The 20,628-nt window shown below is 24.5% G+C and overlaps 1 protein-coding gene across 3 annotated transcripts in view; it reads left to right on the top strand.

Annotated features, from left to right (window-relative positions):
- The first annotated feature begins 112 nt into the window (after positions 1 to 112).
- Positions 113 to 20,628, top strand: part of LOC132922161 (protein MTSS 2) — a 37,191-nt gene continuing 16,675 nt past the window's right edge. The window contains exons 1-5 of one of the 3 annotated variants that reach the window (XM_060985530.1): positions 113 to 647; positions 10,783 to 10,844; positions 12,826 to 12,899; positions 17,099 to 17,183; positions 17,782 to 17,873. In XM_060985530.1, the coding sequence (XP_060841513.1) occupies positions 573 to 647; positions 10,783 to 10,844; positions 12,826 to 12,899; positions 17,099 to 17,183; positions 17,782 to 17,873 (388 nt within the window). In that variant the 5' untranslated portion in view covers positions 113 to 572. The remainder of the gene's footprint in view (positions 648 to 10,782; positions 10,845 to 12,825; positions 12,900 to 17,098; positions 17,184 to 17,781; positions 17,874 to 20,628) is intronic. The other 2 variants (XM_060985537.1, XM_060985521.1) reach the window with 2 other exon arrangements.

Below are 20,628 nucleotides of genomic sequence, written 5' to 3'. Positions count from 1 at the left end.
GGGGGCGTACCGCTGCCAAGTAGATGGCGTGCGAGTTGATCGACCCTGTTCTACGGTCTGCGGCGCGATGCCGTTTTGTTTATACACATTCACACGCGCGCGCACGCACACACAAACACGCACACATGCGCGCGCACACACGCACACACACAAGTACAGCACGGCGGCGGCGAGCGCGATGTCGATTCCGTCCTCAGTGTTCGTAGGTGTCGGTTGTGTATCCGCCTCGTACATGTTTTTAAGATAAAAGTAGTGCAAATGGTTTTGTTTTGATTTGTTTATACTTTTCTACTTGGACTGAAGCAAGAAAGAAAACGTTCATACCTATTTGGTTTCTGAATTTTTTTCAGTGACGAGAATACTCATACGCGATGATCGACGATCACGTCCACAGGGTTGTCGTCGTGGTGGTTTTCGGCCGTGATTAGAAGAAACTTCGACAAACGGGATAAATAATAATAATATTATAGTTCATTATTATTGAACGTGTGCTGCGTGTGTTTGTGTTTTTGAGTTCGATTGTGTAAGAGACCGTTAGTGTGTGTGCGCGTGTGTGTATTGCCGCTCACACTATGGAAGGTAACGGGGTCGGCAAAGATTGCAATGCCCTCGGCGGATTATTCCAGCAGATCGTCATGGACCTGAAGGTAATAACTAATAAATAATAATAGTAATAGTATGGGCAAATTATAATTATATTGTTATTAATTTATTATGGTCATTATAAAGATGAGTCCATTGCCTATCCATGTCCAATGATATACATAGACATACTATCATTATTATAGTTTCGCGAATCATCATGTGTGTGCCATTTATTGTGTATGATCTGCCCGTTTGTTTGATAGTTGGAAACTAAAAGCCTCTTGTTTGGATTCATAACGTTAGAGCGTTACTATACCTATTAAAATAATAAAATAATAAACATAATATCTTTATAGGTATATACCACAATTTACGTACACACTAGACAATACTACATAAATGTATAATAATTTATAGACGTACAAAGACGACTGAAAATAAATATGTCGCGAGAGTAATCTGAACTGGGACTAATAGGTAACTATCTAGTTGCATATATCATGTTATTATAATATTATATTAATTTGAATAGGCTTTTATGGGTACCTACGTGTATTATTGTAATGATTTCTATCATCCATCATTGCCCATAATTCCGTCGAATATTGATTTTTATTTTCCGCGGAGGTTTTACCGCAGAACAGCTCCGGAACCACATAATATCTACGTAATAGGAATGATCGTATATAATTCACTGGTATAGTGGTATGTATATGGTTCTGTTATTAATGTTATTATAATAATTATCATAATACTACGGTTCTCTGCAACCGTTGCTCTATTTATCCTTAATACCTTTAATATCATTTTTCTTTTTACGTCACGCGATTTATACGGGTTTTATTTTTGTTTGTCGATTCCGTTTCGTTTATTATTATACTACTAGGTATAACGTTTCGTCGAAACATATCCATAAAACGACAAATGTTTACGAATTCCACCCACTCGTCACATTCGATATTTTTAGTCGCATCGATACATGTGTTATGTGTGTAATATTACTCTGACAACATTTTTAAACTATGTTTTAAACTTGGTTCTCAGAATTTAACTGGATAGGTGAGTAGATTTAAACACTTAAACGGTAAATCTAAAACCTATAAATAATATTTTATAGGTTAGGTATATCGGTATATGGTTTATTATTATTATAGATAGAATTTATCTGAAATTCAATAACTTTTTGATAACATGAATAATATGTAACAAAATAACAATATAATTAAATATCTACAGGCTATAGTTAGTAATCACTAATCAGTAATTAATAATTATAGTTTTAACCATTCGAATAAAATTTCCTTAAATAATCTATGTAATATTTAAAATCTATAATTTTGGACTTTTGGTATGAAATATCCATCACTCCTTGTAAACAATGTAAACCAAACTGATACATAATTTATTTATCCGTTAATGGGTTTCATTAATTAAACATTAAATAATGCACATACCTGACTCGTTTAAAAATTAAAATATTGTAAAATTCTACGAAGAACATAATAGATAATGTTCTTACCTTTAAGTTTGATAGATCAATTTACTCTTAATATTTAAGGAAATATCACAAAATTAGAACTGCTGAACTTAAATATTGGTAAATTATACATTAGTAAGACGGAGACCACACATGCGAGTATAACATCCTCTAATAAACCATATAAATGTTTATGAATATTACGGTTCTCGATACGAGCCATGTCTATACTAATTGATCATCCTGTAAACTTAAAAAATATTAACATTTGAAACCGATCGAAACATCAAAATACTTAACATCCTGTAAAAATATGAACTATACAAATAAAACTCATTATACCTAACTTCCTATAGTTTATTTTTATATTTATTATTTTAGAGAGATCATAGATATCCATTATAATTAATAAATTGATTTATAGTTATAACTTATAATTGTAGGTACTTATTATAAAAAATATTTTATGAATTGTATTTTGAAAAAAAATTTAATTCGAGGTTTCTCTTCGAAGGCCTACTATTTGAAATATTAATTTCAATAACATTTTAAAGGAAAACAAAAGTTTTATTACGTTTTATGTTAAAATTATCAGTTGGGTATAAGTTAACAAGGGGAGGGACGTCTGCATTTATAACGAGATAAAATATTCAATATAACCAAGGCAATATTTAAATCAGCACTTTTAATACTTATCTGGTTATGTTATAATAGATAAAATTCGTTGAATTTTGCGAATTTGATAAATAACTAATTATTAAGCATCTATGTAATAACTAACTAGTAACCTAAGTAACTTCTTGTATTAATTAATATTGTTTTTATTACATTCTTTTATTTATTCCAATAATCTACTTAGACTTTAGCTTTCTTAGTCATTATACAGATTTAATAATAGTTATCAATTTATAATAGATATGTTTCCTGAATGCATACAAACATATAAATTCGTTTATCTATATTTTCCCCAGATTTAAATATTACAAAAATAGCTACGTAAAATAATACCAATACTTAATTGATATAGTTTTCAACCTTCTATTCTATTATAATAGATACATATATTAAAAACGAGGAAAATAGGTAGCCGCTGTATAGTAGGTACATTTTGAGTGTACCTACCTCGTCATTGAGGAATAAGTCACAGTAATGTATTTGTTAAATTTCAATATAATATAAAATTATTTTTAACGAAAATTGTCTAAGCAAAAATGGTCGGTCTCTATTATTTATTATAAATTTATGATATATTTATATAACTATTAAAGTAAATTATTTTACTTTCAATTATACGGTAGGTTGACTTAATATTTTTCGAAGCCACTGCATTAGAACATTTTATTATGTGTCGTGTTGTGTGAATATAAAATATAATAATAATAATAATATACGAGTACGTTACAAGTTCCATAATAAGTTCCATGTATCCAATTATCCAAGTATCGATGAATAATTTATACTTTAAAACTAGGTATAGCAAAAAGTTATGTCTATATAATTTTTTAGATATTTTGGTTACAGTATGACCTTATTATGAAAAAATCTTGTGTTAGTTGTTCAATTCTTTGTTTTACAAATCAAATATTTAATAGATATTAACTTAAAAATTATTTAAGACTGTTTATGATTTTGACGAATTTTATCATAATTTGAATATCAATTGCATATGAAGAAAAATCCTACATTTATATTATGTTTAATATTTTTTAAATAACAATAACAAAGACTTATAAACCTTTGTATTTAATTTTTGAGCCTTTGGAACATGCGAAAAAAATTGTCTTAGATTTTTTTAGAAAACATTTTTAATTTTAAAATGGAAACATTGGAAACAGCTTAAAAAGTCAAAATATTTAGAAATTAAAACATGTGTAGAAAATAATATAATATTAAAATATGTTGGTTAATCTACAGTTGTTCCGTGTTCGTTTAAAAAAAAAAAAAAAAAAAAAAACTGAAAATCAATTTTGTTGCATATTGGTTTTGCAAAAAATTCTCAATTTTTATTATAATTTTATTGTTTCTTTGAATAGTACTAAGAATTATTTTTGACCCATCGAAGTACCTATACTAGATTCAATTTGTTTCCAGAAATCAGCCCTAAGTTTGATAATCGAAGCATTTTTACCGACCAAAGATTCACTAGACAAAAAAGAACATGCATCATTGTGTTTTTACGATACTTATTGTATAATCAATAATAATTGTGATTTATATTATATAATTTAAAAAATTATAAATAAATTATTTAAATTATATACAAATGTCAATTAATTTATATTTTTAATTATTTTAAATTTTTACCCTTAATCATTTTAAAATTATGTAGGTACAAATGACAAATTACAATTATTGACAATGTTAAATGCAGATTGCAGTTATATTTTTAGATATGTTAAAGAAATGTTACATAGATAAATACAATGATTATATTTAATTATGTAAATCGTAATAAAATAACGAATAGGTAATGAATTTAATTGATACGGGGCTTTTTTCCGATTACCGCAAGCAACCGCCCTATTGTAGGTATATTAGCTAGGTATCGAATTTATCTAATCACTGATTAGATAGAATATTAAACATTTTATGAATTTTATACTACAAAATAATTTGCAAATTTTAATTTTGATATCAATATTCTAAAAACTATATAATATTAGCAAGCCTCAAATTCCTAATTATGTTGTTTAATTTATAGCCGGGGTATAACGATAATGTTTTATGAACATTTAACACCCTTTTAAATATAAATTAGATAATTGCCATTAGGTATTCTTGATACTTGAGTAGTCTATAAATTAGGATAGTATACTATTATATGTAACCTATCTAAAATATTATAACTTTGTATGATATTTATTTTCTTAAATAACTTTATACGATGTTTTATATCTTATGAGTAGAACTTTTAAATAATTTACAACACAATATTAATTTTAATACAACTCAATATTATAATATGATATTAATATTATTTTCGATTAGATGATATTTTTACGATTTTATAATGTACTTATGACAACTTTTATATACTCAAAAACTAAATCTACTGTTAATAATAACTTATGACTATTTAAAAAAACCTGAAACTAAATTATTTAGAGAATTACATTTGAAATCTTTTAGAATTGAAATTTTTTTTTTTTTTTTGCGAAACAAAATATATTTTTATAGCGCCGATGTTATTAAGTTTAAACTTTAGTTCAAGCACTTCATCGGTGATGGACTGATAGATGCTAACATTTTATATTCTTTTATATTATATACAGAGTGTTCAAAAAGTTCAAAAAAGGTCTTTAGACTAATTGAGACTGTTAAACGATAATATAATATAATAATTAATGAGGTTATTAAATATTTTACATAATAAATGTGTAGTAGTGTTATCTGTTATTGCTTTATGTAAGTGATAATATTATATACTCACAAATACACAATTATCTAAACCTTTTTAACACATAGTATATCTTATTTGAGCAATCTATAAACCACGATAATATATTTATTATAATTTATAAGTAACTGGAATAATAGAATTATTGATTGTTTAATTGTCTATCATATTATCATTGGTACTAATGGTTCTTTACTACCTATTCTTAAAAAAAACAACCTCAATTTTTTTATGGTTATGAACCATAAATCACTTAAATACCCATAATCGATAAAATATGTAAATTATACATATTTTGTATATGCAACGTTCGATGGAGGTGACTACGTAGCCTATGACGTGCTAGATCAAATTGTACATCATTAAGTAATGGTTAATGAGTGTCTCCGTTCCTATTATGATATTATGTAGTTTGATGTAGTACTGTACTATTCAACTATAACTGTTTTCTCTTGACGGCCACTGCGAAATGGTAGGTATCCATCCATAAATAGTCAAGAGACCGGTTTTAGCTCGTATTTGAAGTATAATGTGCAATGCGCATAGTGTTTGTATGTATATATATATATATATATTGGTACAAGTTACCACGATTCCATCGTCTGACAGTACTGACGATGTCGTTGAATTACATATTATATATATATATATATATATATATATATATATAATGCCAATTTATTTAGTTCTATAGTATTTAAAGTATAGATGTATAATGTAGTATATAAAGTTACCTATATAATTAGTTTATTTTTTTATTTCTAATAACCAAATCTATCTGCGACAACCTTAACTATTTATAAAAACAAAATGTTTCCAATATTTTCAAAGTGTTAACGTTAACATGTTAAAAACAAAATGTAAAAGACTGGACTCTCGTCGTAAGTCCTGTGGTTTAAGTTTTATAGCTAACAGTTATTCTACTTAATATTAAAATGATAAGCTAAAATATTAGTATAAAGTATTTAAACTTTGAAATCTTCTATGATTGGTATTTTTATTATTGGAAACATGTTATTAGGTTAAAATTTTCTTTATTAATACGTATTTTTTTCGCTAAATATTTGCACGAATATAAAATGTCAGCTTTTCTAAATTTAATTAATTGTTTATTTCTTGGTTTATTAAGACACAGTACTCTTAGATGTAACAATTTAATAGTGTTTACTGAAATTACCTTCGTTCTCATCCCACTGTCCTGGGCAGGATAGGACTTAGTCAGTAACATGGTGTAATTGATCCTGACTTTTGAGTTCCTACAACTTTGTCATTCATTGTAATCAAGACATACAAATGCTGGATTTCGTCCTGCATATTAAAAAATTGTTATGCTAATGTTTAGCAAGTAATTGGCATGTATTTTCACGAATGGTCTCAAAACGGTAAAAACAATTTTTTTAATTCGTATATTTTCCCTGCACCAGGGCAGTACTGAGCCATTTTTTATCCTGAGGCAGAATCTTAGTAATGTGCCACCTAGGTGGTGAGGGTAACTCACTCGCTGTTTTTAATATTTCTTAATAATTAGAGTTGGAAAAATCTAAAATTTAGTAATTACCTTTCAAGCAAAACAAATCTTAGGATCGATGAAAAATCTTGTATTATCAATAATATTTTTCTTAATTTAATCGTTTAATATTTTTATGCCCCTCCCCCCCCCCAAAAAAAAAAAAAAAAATTAGGTGTCCAAGGTAAGCGCCTTGTTCGCTTCACCCTAGTTACGGCTCTGCCCTACACCTTATCCACTCCAATAAGATTTAAAATGCGTTTAGAATATATTTGCATTGTCTTTATTACTTTTAATTTATGAACCTAGATGCGTTGATTTACAATATATCATTACATTATCTATCTAAACTCTTAAAACAACGTTTACTTATTAATGTTTACTAATTATGTATATATTTTCAGAAAAAAAAATGTCAACATTGTTTTTTTTTATATTAAATTATTTAAATTCTGGTATGTTTATATTAATATAAATTATTACAGTTTTCATTGATTATTTTCGGGATATACAGGTTAGTATCTCAAATGAGGAACAGGAAGTAAAAACTGGTTTTGTTTAACAGGTCAATATGTTGACGATGCTCCTCTTCAGGAGTCTGCTGTTAATATGAAAGCAAATTATAATACAGAGTGTTAAGTTATGTATTGTCCAAGATCAATATTTTATTTATAATTATACATAATAAAATTGCATTTTATTTTTCTAACCCACTTACAAATTATAATATTATAATTCTTGGATCAAATTAATATCGATTAAATATTAAATTTGCACTGTTAAAAAAGGTTGAATCGTGAGTTAAAAAATAAAAGTAAAATGGAAATAATATTTTAAAATATTAATTATATAAGTGATGTTTAAAAATAATTACTTCTCTTGTTTTAAAAAATCGTGAAAGTATTAGCAATATAATGTACTTATGCATTTTGCTAGTAGTATGTAAATTATCAATGCTACAATACCATAGGTACTTGAAAGAAAAAATGTTTATTACTTTAGACAAATAAAATAAGACTAATTATTGTTGTCGAGGTCTGTCTTTTTTTTTGTCAAATGGCTTATGTTAAAAGTAGAAATTTACAACAACAAAATACATAACTTATTAATTTAGTTATTACCGTTATTACTTATTACTTTATTCGAATAGATTATCTGATTATGTATGTAAAATATTCCGCACAAATTACATCGCTTTAAAATTGAAACATGGTCAAAAATAAATAAAAATGTTAGAATAATGTGTTCTTACATTAAAGTTTTATAATAGATTAAGAACTTAAGACATTATAACAACACCAAATTGGTTCAATCTGTGCAAATGTGCTTTGTTTCTGCTTGTAGTGCTATTGTACCTATAGGCTAGTTATGTTTTTTGACGGAACTACATATTTGGGTGTGGCGTTCTCTTAATGTTAATAAATTCCAATTTGTTTACACTTTAAACGACCGAAGTCTTATGAGGAAATTTGTTGAAACATATGGATGTTTTTTTAAAAATAATTTTAAAGATTTAAAAGGTATTACTTATGATTGTATTCACCCATTAATCTATATAAACATTATAAACAGGGTTATAAACTAAATAAAATGGGCTGTACCTTTGTACCTACATTTTTAAAAATCGTCTAAGTTCTTTTTATACATTTCTTTTATTTAAGAATTGTATACATACATACTTGTATACATATTTATAGGTTATTTATCAATTTTTATGGTTTTAAAAATATAGTAGAGTACGAATTGTACAAATCAAACTGGTCTATATTCTCATTTGTAGAATTCATAAACCTGTAATAAAATGTTTAGTTAAAAATAATAAAAATAATTGGTGTCAAAATAAATAATAATACATTTATTATGTTTTTATAAGTTGGGAATCCCTTATTATAACTCCCGTTATGACTAAAACTTCTAGTCATCTTGCATATAATAATATGTGCCCTTCATGTATCGAATAAAAAGAAACCTGTTTTAATTTATTTTAACCTATATTAATTTAAACGTGTTCTGCAAAGAAGGGTATGTTTATATAACGTATTTTATACTTTGATGATGTTGCCACTCAATAAAGTGTTGATGGTTTATTTTTTGCACACCTTAATATTTGGCACTAAAAATTATGTACAAATAAATCAGACTAAGTACTAGCTGTTTATTGCCCTTTCCCGATAAAATAATTAATAATCGATGTCGGGATTGGTAAATTGGGTCCCGGAAAAAAAAACGTTGTACGTTCAGTATAGTACATCAAATTTTATAATCATGGTATAAATATTTTATAAATGGTATAAATTAAAATATATGTAGTATATATAATATCATGTTTTAAATAAATAATTTATGGTATAAATAATTAAAAATTATGAAATGTTTGTTTATCTATCGATGCGTAGAATTAATTGGTGTCCAGACGGTATACCATTATATGTTTCCTGCAGCCCGAAAAGATACATTATATTTAATATAACGTAGTATAGAGAATTATTCATAAATAAATTGTTTAAATATTAAATATTTAAGTTTTACCTACTACTTATATTTATTTTAATTTATTTTTTTAAGGAATGTTATGAACTTTAAACTAAAATCTTTTGTTTGCTATGTTATTAAAAACGATTAAAAATATCTACTTGCATTTTTTTAATTTGAAATTTTTGGTATTTAAAAATCTGGTAATTTTTACTGAATATTAAATATGTCACTCATATTTTGATATTTTGTGTAAATCAGTTGCAAAAACAGCATATGCAACTCGGCTCTGCCTCGAGAAAACCACGCATGCAATTCGACCTAGATAATGATTTTCGCACGCTGTAATTCTAAACACCAAATCCATTAATTCAATGAATCTCGGGAAAAACGTACTATTACGTAGTTCTATATCATCTACTGTAGGTATTTATAACATTAATTTAGGTCTTTAAAAAATTTTTAATTATTTGTTCACTTATCAATTATATATTTTTTTTTTCATTGGTTATTAAAAAAAAATTATTTTATAATAAAATAAATATGACATTATTATTTAATGCCTAAGATTAGTTTACTCAGCTTAAAATTTAATTTATATTTTTTGTATTGTATTGTTCCCCATGTTTTTCTACTTGTGATTGTTTTTATAATAACTATATAGATATAAATCATGATAATATTATATGGTAAATATTACATATAATTCTATATATTACCTTTAACGATTTTCGTATACAATTAAATAATTAGCATATATAAATGTATTAAAGGTTTAAAGATTTATTCTATTAAGTATTGTACTCTATTGTTAAAGCAACTTTAATTAATTTTTTTTATTTTTTGGTATTTTCTGTCGGCTAAAAATAGACTATACAAATTATTGTAATTTTATCCTTATCTAATAAAAATTAGAAATATAAATAAAAATTTAAAAATTAACTTAAAACAAGGTAGGTAATGTACTCGCGGAACACATAAACAGTCATTATAATATATCGTTACCGCATTTAGAAGCAGGAAACCATATGATAGAAAATCGTATAAGGTATCACGATTAATATTGACTTATTACTACAATTTATATTTGGCAAGTCTTTGTACAGACCATAGTCGTTTTTAGTGACCGGAACAAAATTTCGTATTATGCATTATCGTTTTATTGTATAAGTTATCTTCCTTTGGAAAATTTGTTGACGGATGCTTCCTTACCTTACATTTTCAAATTACCAACTTATTTATGTATTGTATTATTTTTTATTTATAGATTGTAAATGTATTTTATAAATTATAAAAAAAGCTCTTCTTAAAATGTTATATTATATTAATAATTTTGAATTTCAGAATGGAACTCCAATGTGGGAAGATTTCATGGCAAAAGCCACAAAACTCCACACATGTCTTCGGTAAGCTTAATTATTAAAACTATCTATTTTATAAAATATTTTAAATTCATTTAGTCATAGAATAAATAGTATAAATGATTAAGTCGCATTGTTATTACCAATTTATACTAGATATTCATTATTTTGAAAAATAAATTGTGAGTACAAACATGCAACTTCACAGTTGTAGTAATGAAGTTTAAGTTCGGTTGTTAAATTGGTCAAAAGTTTAAAATATCACACACCCACAAAAATTGTACTTTTAGAAGTTAAAAGTAAAAACAATTCTTGTAACTTTTCAAATTTTTAAGAAAAACTAAAATAAAAATAATGAAAAAAAAATCTCGAAAATCTTTTTTTTAAAAATTGTTAATAAATTTGATATACATACTTAAGGTTTTAAAATATAATACAAGAGTTCATAAGTAATCCATACTGTAATTAAAATAACTAAAATATATAATATATTTACTCAGTTTTTTTTTTTATATACATTTAAAGTTCAAATTTGGACACTCAATATCATTAGGTTTATAATTATACAGCAGATAAGTTATTCTTTTATTTATTTTATTCACAATATTTTACAGTAAGGCGGTATTGACTCAAAAATTAATCACAATAATATAAAGAATGCATTGTTTTTGCGTAGAATCATTTTTGGTATATTATTGAATTAAAATTTAACACACCCATTATAGTGACCCACTCATTTCTACTGCACAATAAGCGGTACTGACTCGCTCATTTTTTTTATTTTTTTAAAAGTTCGGGTTTAGTATAAAAATAATATTACATATAATATTGAGTAGGTTTGATTATATATATATATATATATTTGATTAGGTTTTGGTTCAAATAAAAATTATAATAAAAAATAAAGGTCCTAACATATCTCCAAATGAAAAACGTGTTTACTGTGCTTGTTATGTAGAAACTCGTATAGAATTATTAAAAATACATCAAAATCTTAAAAAAAGTATACATCATCTATTTATTATTAAATTAGGTATCTATATTTTTGTCATTTTTTTTCTGTTATCAAATACTTACAAATTATAACAGTTCTTTTAAAGTTATATATAATTTTGACTTATAGATTTACGCTCTTAATTATATTAAAATATAGTTATGGTTAATTAATTATTTTATAAATAAATATTACATAGTATTATATCATTATAATATTAATATGCATGGATGTGCCTATATAGTCTATTTCCTTTATTTGTGTTAATATCGTTTTCCTATTTATTTTTTTTAACCTATAAAAATTATTATTTATTATTGAATTCAAGTAAGTACTCAATAATTATTTGTTTTAAACTATAAAAATAGGTTTATATGCATTACATTAACTATAATTAATATTTTTACACACAGGTAATCAATATTTTTGTAATAATAACTATTGAACTTATGTTCAAGCTTAAATTTTTTATTGTTAAAATTGAAACATTAAATAAATTCTGATTTCAGTTAAGTAAATATTAAATGAACTTATATTTCAAAAATGTAATGTAGTTTATATTTGTTTTTAATTATTATCATACAAAATATACGTATATGTTGTATGACGAATTGTAAGTAATGAAATATGTAGTTACTTCCTCCACTACATAATTATCTTCTCATCGTAAGTTTTAATAAGTGAAGCGTATAGAATTGGTTATATAATTCTGCGAAGTAACACTTTTTGTTTTGCAAAAAAAAAAGACTTTAAAATTTATCTTTGTAGTACAGCTAAAATTAACTTTTTTTTTACTAATTGTGTTTTTATACTTTACACTTATAGTTTAGTAATTTAATTGTTACTAAGATAAATTGATTGCATATTTTCATGTATAGGTTATTGTTAAAAAAATAAATAATTAATTAGTTATTTTTGATAAGTTTGTTTAAACTCTTGAATTATATGTACTTACATAAGTAACATATTTGCAATTAAAAGTTTATGACGATTTATAGCATTAATATGATTTTTATTATTATCGTTTTGCAGAGCAACTATTCACGCCATCGGAGCTTATCTAGATGCGTTTCAAAAAATTGCTGATGCTGCCACTAATGCCAGAGGTAATTTATTTTTTAAACATTATTATTGCCCATAGAATATAGCACAGCATATTACTACACTTCTCAAGTATATAATTATAATTATAATTATAACGATAAACTAAGCATCATTCTTCTAAATAATAATGATAAGTATTTTATTTATAAATAATAATATAATATTATTATTTAGGAAAAAAAATTAAATAATTACATTTCTAATTTCCATCTTTAAATGTTCGTAGCATTATGTTGATCCTAATATATTTGTATTTTTTAAATACCAAGTCAGTACATATTATACTAAAAGTTTATAAATAACTTATTAATTATTATAATCTGCGAAGAATAATAATTTTCGCATATACTTTAAAAGCCATAAATGTTATTTATATATAATACATAATAATAACTTTTATTGTTAATATAATATATTCTGATATTTATACAGATAATATGCTTATTTAGCATCAGTGATAAAGGGCGTGTATTCTTAAAAAAAAACTTATGTATTAGTAAATGTTTTGAATAAAATATTCATTCATATGATTTTTTGGTTAAATTAAATTTATAGTATATTATTACTAAACGTTTTAATGTACATTATTAATTATCAACACCGGTGTATATTAACGCATCATTTTCGTATTGCAATAAATTAATAATAATATATTATGATGTATATATAATATATATAGTATATATATACATATGTCTATAGACATTATATAGTACTTAATATATACTCAGTCAATGAACTATACAGTATGTTCATGCTAAGAAGTACCACTAAATAGTTTAGTTAAATGACCAGTTAAGATACCCAAGTACACATTTTAAACTTGAGCAAACACTTTTGATACACACACAAACAATTTAATTTTTTTTTAATAATGCCTTAAATTTTTGTTTTACCAATTCTATTGGACTGGTTTTTTTTCAAATGACTTTTGTATATCGCTTTTTTCTAATCTTAAAATTTGCAATTTAATAAATTGAAATTTATAAATTATCGTTGTTATAACGATGTTCTATTTAGGTACTCTTAAAATATCCAATATTGTTAAATTATTATTTGTACACAGATAATGCCTAAATAAACACTGATAATAGTTTACCTTAATCTATCTTTTGTATACAAAAAAAAAGTTGTATTGAACCCCATTTAAACCCAAGGCCATCCAGCTGAAATATTTAGTGGTACCTACCTCTTAGCCTGAACACTATATTATGCTGATAATTGTTTAGTGATTTTATTATTATGTTTCCGATGAATTAATTCTAATAAGAAAATACATGTCGTATAATATTGTTTCATAAAATATTTTAAGTATATTTAATATTTATTCATAAATATTAAATAATATGCTTATTACACTGCTGTTAGGGTTTTGTTACTTAGTCGTTAAGATGAAATAAATCGATAAATACCATTATATATACATAAGTTCAGAGTTATAATAATGATTAATGAATAATAGATGGCCGTTTTACATGCAACCTTAATGTAACTATCCTATACAAATTAGAAATTAGAAATCATAAACATTATTTATTTGCTTACAATTGAAATTTTTCCCAAATTTTAAAAATCTAAACTCAATTTATTTATTTATTTATTTTTTTAAATTAATACTTATCAAGATTTTTTTATTATATATTGAATAAAAAGAATAAAACATATTGTGAATGTATAAATTACGTTAATTATCATCTTGGTAAATTATTTATCTTACCTTAAATAATTTTTGAAATTTAAAATGTATTATTTTTTTGATGTAGGTACTTATCAATTTTTCAATAATTAATTTTCGTTTAAAATTATTTAATACCTAACTAACTTAGGTACCTATTGTTTATACATACTTTAATAAGTATATTAAACTATTTTATGCTTACATAATTTATACTGTATTTAAATTGCTTAGTACATTATTTTTTTGATATTTTAAAAATCTAAAACATAATTTAATATTATTCATATTTTTCTCTTTAACTCTGGCTAACTATTCTTCGTGTTAAAATCTAAAATAATATATATTTTGATTTATATTTTATATACCGGGAAATAAAAGTTATATCATGATTTTAATTATTCATTAGGTAACAACAAATATTTTTGGCTTAACCTAACCATTAGAGCAAATCATCTACATGCAGTATAAACAAATAATGGTATGCTGTCCAGCAAATAGCATTGTTTCCTTTCCGGAAAGGATTTCCATTTGAATGATCGTTACCTATACTGCGTGATGAACACTACCGATATCATTCTAATATTTCGCGTATCGAACATTTTGGGTTAGTCAGTCGTTTTAGCCCCTAATGTAGTCACCCTCGATTAAAGGGCTGTCAGTATTTTCCATGGGATTTTAACCCTCTTACTGCATTTTACGACCTGGATCCCCTATTGCATTTTCAAGCAACCCTCAAATAATTATGCATGTGCACGATGCTCATTTTTGAAAAAATATATAAACATTACCCCAAAAATGATTTTCACGTTCTCTAGATTATTCTTCATCTTTTAGCACACCAAAATGTATTAATAGTTTTATATTAGTTTATTTTTTTCATTAAAAAATAATATTTACAATCTATAAAAATATAATATTTTATATCATATATTATTTTGTACGATAAACACAATTTCTAACATGAATTTGCATGAGGAAGAAGGTTGTCCAGTAAGCATAACCCTTAGAAATAATAGTATAGTTGCATTTAAAAACTTATCATGATCGAAATATCTAATAATTTATTTTTAATTTACTTAAATCAATGTTAAATGTTGATGTAAATTTTGGTTGTAATTAAAGGTGTAGTTGAATAATGACCAAAATTAAAGTGTTTGTGTATTATTATGAACAATACATACTTCTAATTTCTATACTTCTTTACTTTTCTAATGCAAACCTGTTTTCTTAAGTACTGTATAATACACTCAATATCACTATTAGGGACATGCAAATAAAATATATACTCCAAGTTCATATTGTGTAAGAGAAAAAGACAATATAAATTAAATATCTACTAGTATAAATTGTAATTATTTCTTAATTTACATTCATTGAAACTAAAATATGTAATGTTTAATATTTATTATAATAGGTACATAATTATTTACTTATCACTGTATAATATCCGACTTACTTTAGAAAATCATATGTTTTACGAGGGCAAGATAGCTCAAAATCATAATATTTACTCCGCTATTTAGGGCTGAATCAAGGGGAGAACCAAGGGAGGCTATAGCGCTGGGCCGCAATTTGAAAGAGGCCACAATGTGTCCAATTTACCCAAAATAATTTGGGACTTCGCCAAAAGTAATACTCGCCTTATATTATGAATAGGGGATTGGGACTTCTAGGAGCTTGCATGTTTTTAAATAATCATTAAAAACATAGCTAAGTAATATATAAAAATTTGTTTCATAGCAATACGAGTTCATATTTAAAATTTATAGTTGCATATTTTGCATAGTTGACCATTTTTCATTTATAAGTGCATATTTGACAATTATTTATATGAATGGGTAATTTTTCATTCCGAACTTAAGAAAATATCTAATAGTTCAATCTTCAATGTAATTCTCTAGGTAATTAGTACTATATATTAAAAATATACCAATTTATTCAATTTAAGTTGTTTAAAAAAAAAAATCAAAAACTTTTATTTTAGACTAAAATTCTATGTAAAATAAAAACAAATCTGAAAAAAGGAAAATAATTATTTCAGATAATTAATCAAATTTATCTATTTATGGGTCATATCTACAAATATTATTATTATTTAAGTATTACAAATATACTTTTTTTAAATGCATATTTTAATAGCATATTTAGGGCATACATGCATGCATATTTCAAGGTTTTTTAGGGGGTGATAAGTCCCTAGCCCTAATTATGAACATAGTCCGACCCAGCCGCTATTGATTCGGTATTCATAGTATTAATTCAGATGGAATTCTTAAGTTAATATAATAAATATTTTATACTTTCTTTTTATGTTATTTGTGTTATTACGTCAAATAGATGTTGTAGTTTAATAACTTACAATATATATGTAATGTATGGCATAAATATATACTAAATAGCATGTTTACTATTTATGAAATATTGAAATGGATACATACTTTTTAGACATATTAATATTTTATTTTATTTCCCCAAATATTTTAACCACCTAATTATAAAACATATTTGATTTATTTTTTATAGGTGCTACTAAAGAAATCGGAACTGCATTGACTAGAATGTGTCTTCGTCATAGAGCTGTTGAAGCTAGAATGAAAACATTTTCAAGGTAATACCCTAATATGAATTATAAAAAAACACGCGTTATATACAAACATGGATACACGAATACTCATTTTGGATCTTTATTGGATGTAGCTATTTAGTTGTGTACCCGTGTAAAAACTGCGTAGAGGTTAATTAATAATAATATAATATATATTATATTATAGCTAAAAATTAATCTACTGTTATTATATATACACAATTTATTTATTAATGTATTTCTATCGTGATCGTATTAATTTAGTTAAGTATAATTTAATTTAGTATTTAAATAGATTAATATTATGTTGTATTCTTTATTTCAATATATATATTTTTTTTAATGTTTTCAATACTTTTATTTGTTAGAACTATTTAAACCTAACAAAGTTTTTATTTAATCAAGAAAATATATTTGACATGAACTGTTTATAATAATATTAATTTTGTAATAATACTTCAAATAAGAAATAAGTCTAAGTATTCTGACTATAATTTACGTGATTTTCTAGTAATAACGATTGGCACCTTATCTCCCTGTCTGAATCGAATATTGTGTATGCTTCATATGACATGAGTTAGAACGTAACCGAAACTAACTTGTTTTTTTATTGAATTCGCAGCGCAATAATGGACTGTTTGGTGGTTCCGCTTCAAGAGAAACTTGAAGATTGGAAGAAAACTATTGTCAATCTAGACAAAGAGCACGCAAAAGGTAAATAAACCCAATGTTATTTCCCCATTTTTAAAATAATATTTTTCTTTAAAAACATTTAGATTACATAAAACTACATAATATCCTTAAAAATTCTAAAAACAGTTCTTCAAACATTGAATTATAAAGAATTTATGGTTAGTGTAAAATATTTAAAATATAATTATGTATTTCGATTAATTCTTATTCTTATTTAAGATTGGCTTATAACCTGTATTTTAATACCAAATGAAAATAGATACCAATAGTTTATATATATACATAAAGTTAGATGAACAGTTATCATACATTTATATATATATTATAATGTGATAATTATTTAAAATTAATTTAAGCTATAAGAAATATTTGTTCAATTTTCAAATAATTGTAATGAATATATTATATGTAAGTAGTACACGAACTGTGTATAATTACTATAATTAAATTAATATATATATAATATATATATTTTTAATAAAAATATATTGGATAAGTACAGTACTATAATAGTAAGTACATATGTAGGTACAAGTAATATAGAAAAAATGAATAGGTAGCCAATCCAAGAGAAATTTTATAAGTAAATAAGTTTTAATTTATTTATTATATACACTTATACTTTATAAATTGCCATGTTTCTGAAATCAACTATACTATGTTGATTAAGTTATGCCACAATATAAAATATGTAATTCAATTAAATTTTAAATAACTTTTCTTTTTGCATATTTGAGCATATTCGTGATAACAATTCGTAAATTACATGTTTTTTGGTAAAATTTGTTATCTCTTATTAAAAGTAAAAATGAGTTATGTGATAACATTTGAGATTTTTATAAACTTATACAACTATATAAATTAAGTATATTTATATTTGATTGTATTTTTAAAAATACCTGAATACCTATACGCCTATACCTATTTATTTATACAATATTAATCATATATTCATATGGAATAAAAACCTTAGTTCTTACATTAATTCAACAAATCATAAATCGATAACTTTTAGTTTTTACAGAAGCAAATAACAAGTTAATTATTATTACTCGGCCTACTAATTATCGTAATAATCTAAAACATAATATATCTTCAAGAATCAAATATTTAAACATTTTAAAATTGATCGTTTAGATTTTAGCGCAAAAATTTTTAAATGTTAATTAGGTACGTTTGACATACAAACAATAAAAAACGAATACTTCGCGTTTCTCTGGTTTCAGTGGTTTCTAGTATTGCGTTTACTCTTTAAACAGTTTATTTTAACTTTGTTAATTAACCATTAATTAATGAGTATAATACAAATGATTGAGAAGAATATTATCTTGAGTCCTATATATACATACTGCATGACTTATTATCATTTATGTTTCTAAGAAAACTCCCTATTAGAGAACACTATATTTTTTATTTCTGTCTTATCACGTACAACATTTAGTGAAAACATGTTTTTCGTAAATGTTCTGCAGATTGATAAAAATTATTGAATAATGATTTTAGAGTTACTTTTAACATTTAAAATAAAATTGAAAAAAAAAAACAAAATTTTTGAGTGCTTTTTTTTATTACCTATACTTAATGCTTATAAGATTATACTTAAAAAATTAAATTTAAAGTTTAACCAAAATATTTGAACATTAAATACAATTTCAATAGATTGTAACATGTAGAAGCCTACAAGTAAAAGTCTCATTAGTCATTATTAGTTGAAACAAACACGGTTTTAAATAATGTACTGCAGGGTGTCCCGCTAGAATTTACCCATTGCGATATCTCCTGAAATAATAGAGATATCATAATTCTGGGTTTTTCGTAAGATTCGCAGGGACAAAAACTACAAATATTTCATGTTTTAATTTATTTTAATGTTTTGGTAAAAAAGTTATTATTATTATTTAATAGGATAGTGGTATCATTTTATCAAACATGTGGCCCGTGTGCTCACACATATACGCAGTTTTTTTCGAAACTAAAAAAAATATTAAAAATTAACTACGAAATAGCTATCTTAAATTTTTTTTAAATAATTAAATAACAAAAATATATTTTTTACTAAAACATTTAAATAAATTAAAACGTGAAATATTTGTAGTTCTTGTCCCTGTGAATCTTATGAAAAAATCAGAATTATATCCATTATTTCAAGAGATATCGCAATGGATAAATCCTCACGGGACAACCTGTATACATTTGGATAGTAAAGTTGTTCTTAATTCTAATATGATTCTGTTATTTGGATACTAAACCTTAAGGTAACTATATAGTTGATGTTTACTTTTTTATAGTGAATGAATGATGGCTTACTTAAATGTACTCAAAAAATTCTTAAAACATTTTATTTTTTTAAGTTAATGAGTTTCTGGGAATATGAATATAGGTCACATAAACATAGTGGCTAGCAAATGTGTTTTCATATCTCACGGCACAATGTACCTATTTCATTTTATGCCGTACTAAACATGATTTTTGAGTGGTTTTTTTTAAACATTTTACGGAGAGTGAGTATTAAAGTCTACAAAATATGAAAGGCTATTTTCATAAATTGATTTGTCAAATTGAAGAACATTGAAATAATAAAAAAATGTATTATTTACGTTATTATTCCCAGTGGACACACGCCATTTTTAATATTATTATTTTTTATTTACTACGAATTAAATATTTATAATATAATTCCAACTAAAATAAATACGATTATATTGATATTTCAAATGTCTTTCAAATATCTTAATGTTTGAACTTTATAATTTAAATATAAATTTGACGTTAGGGT

Source organism: Rhopalosiphum padi, chromosome 1 (genome assembly GCF_020882245.1).
Source record: "Rhopalosiphum padi isolate XX-2018 chromosome 1, ASM2088224v1, whole genome shotgun sequence".
NCBI classification, from domain to species: Eukaryota; Metazoa; Arthropoda; class Insecta; order Hemiptera; family Aphididae; genus Rhopalosiphum; species Rhopalosiphum padi.
The sequence above is the reverse complement of the archived record's forward strand: the minus strand, read 5'-3'. Positions and strand labels throughout refer to the sequence as shown.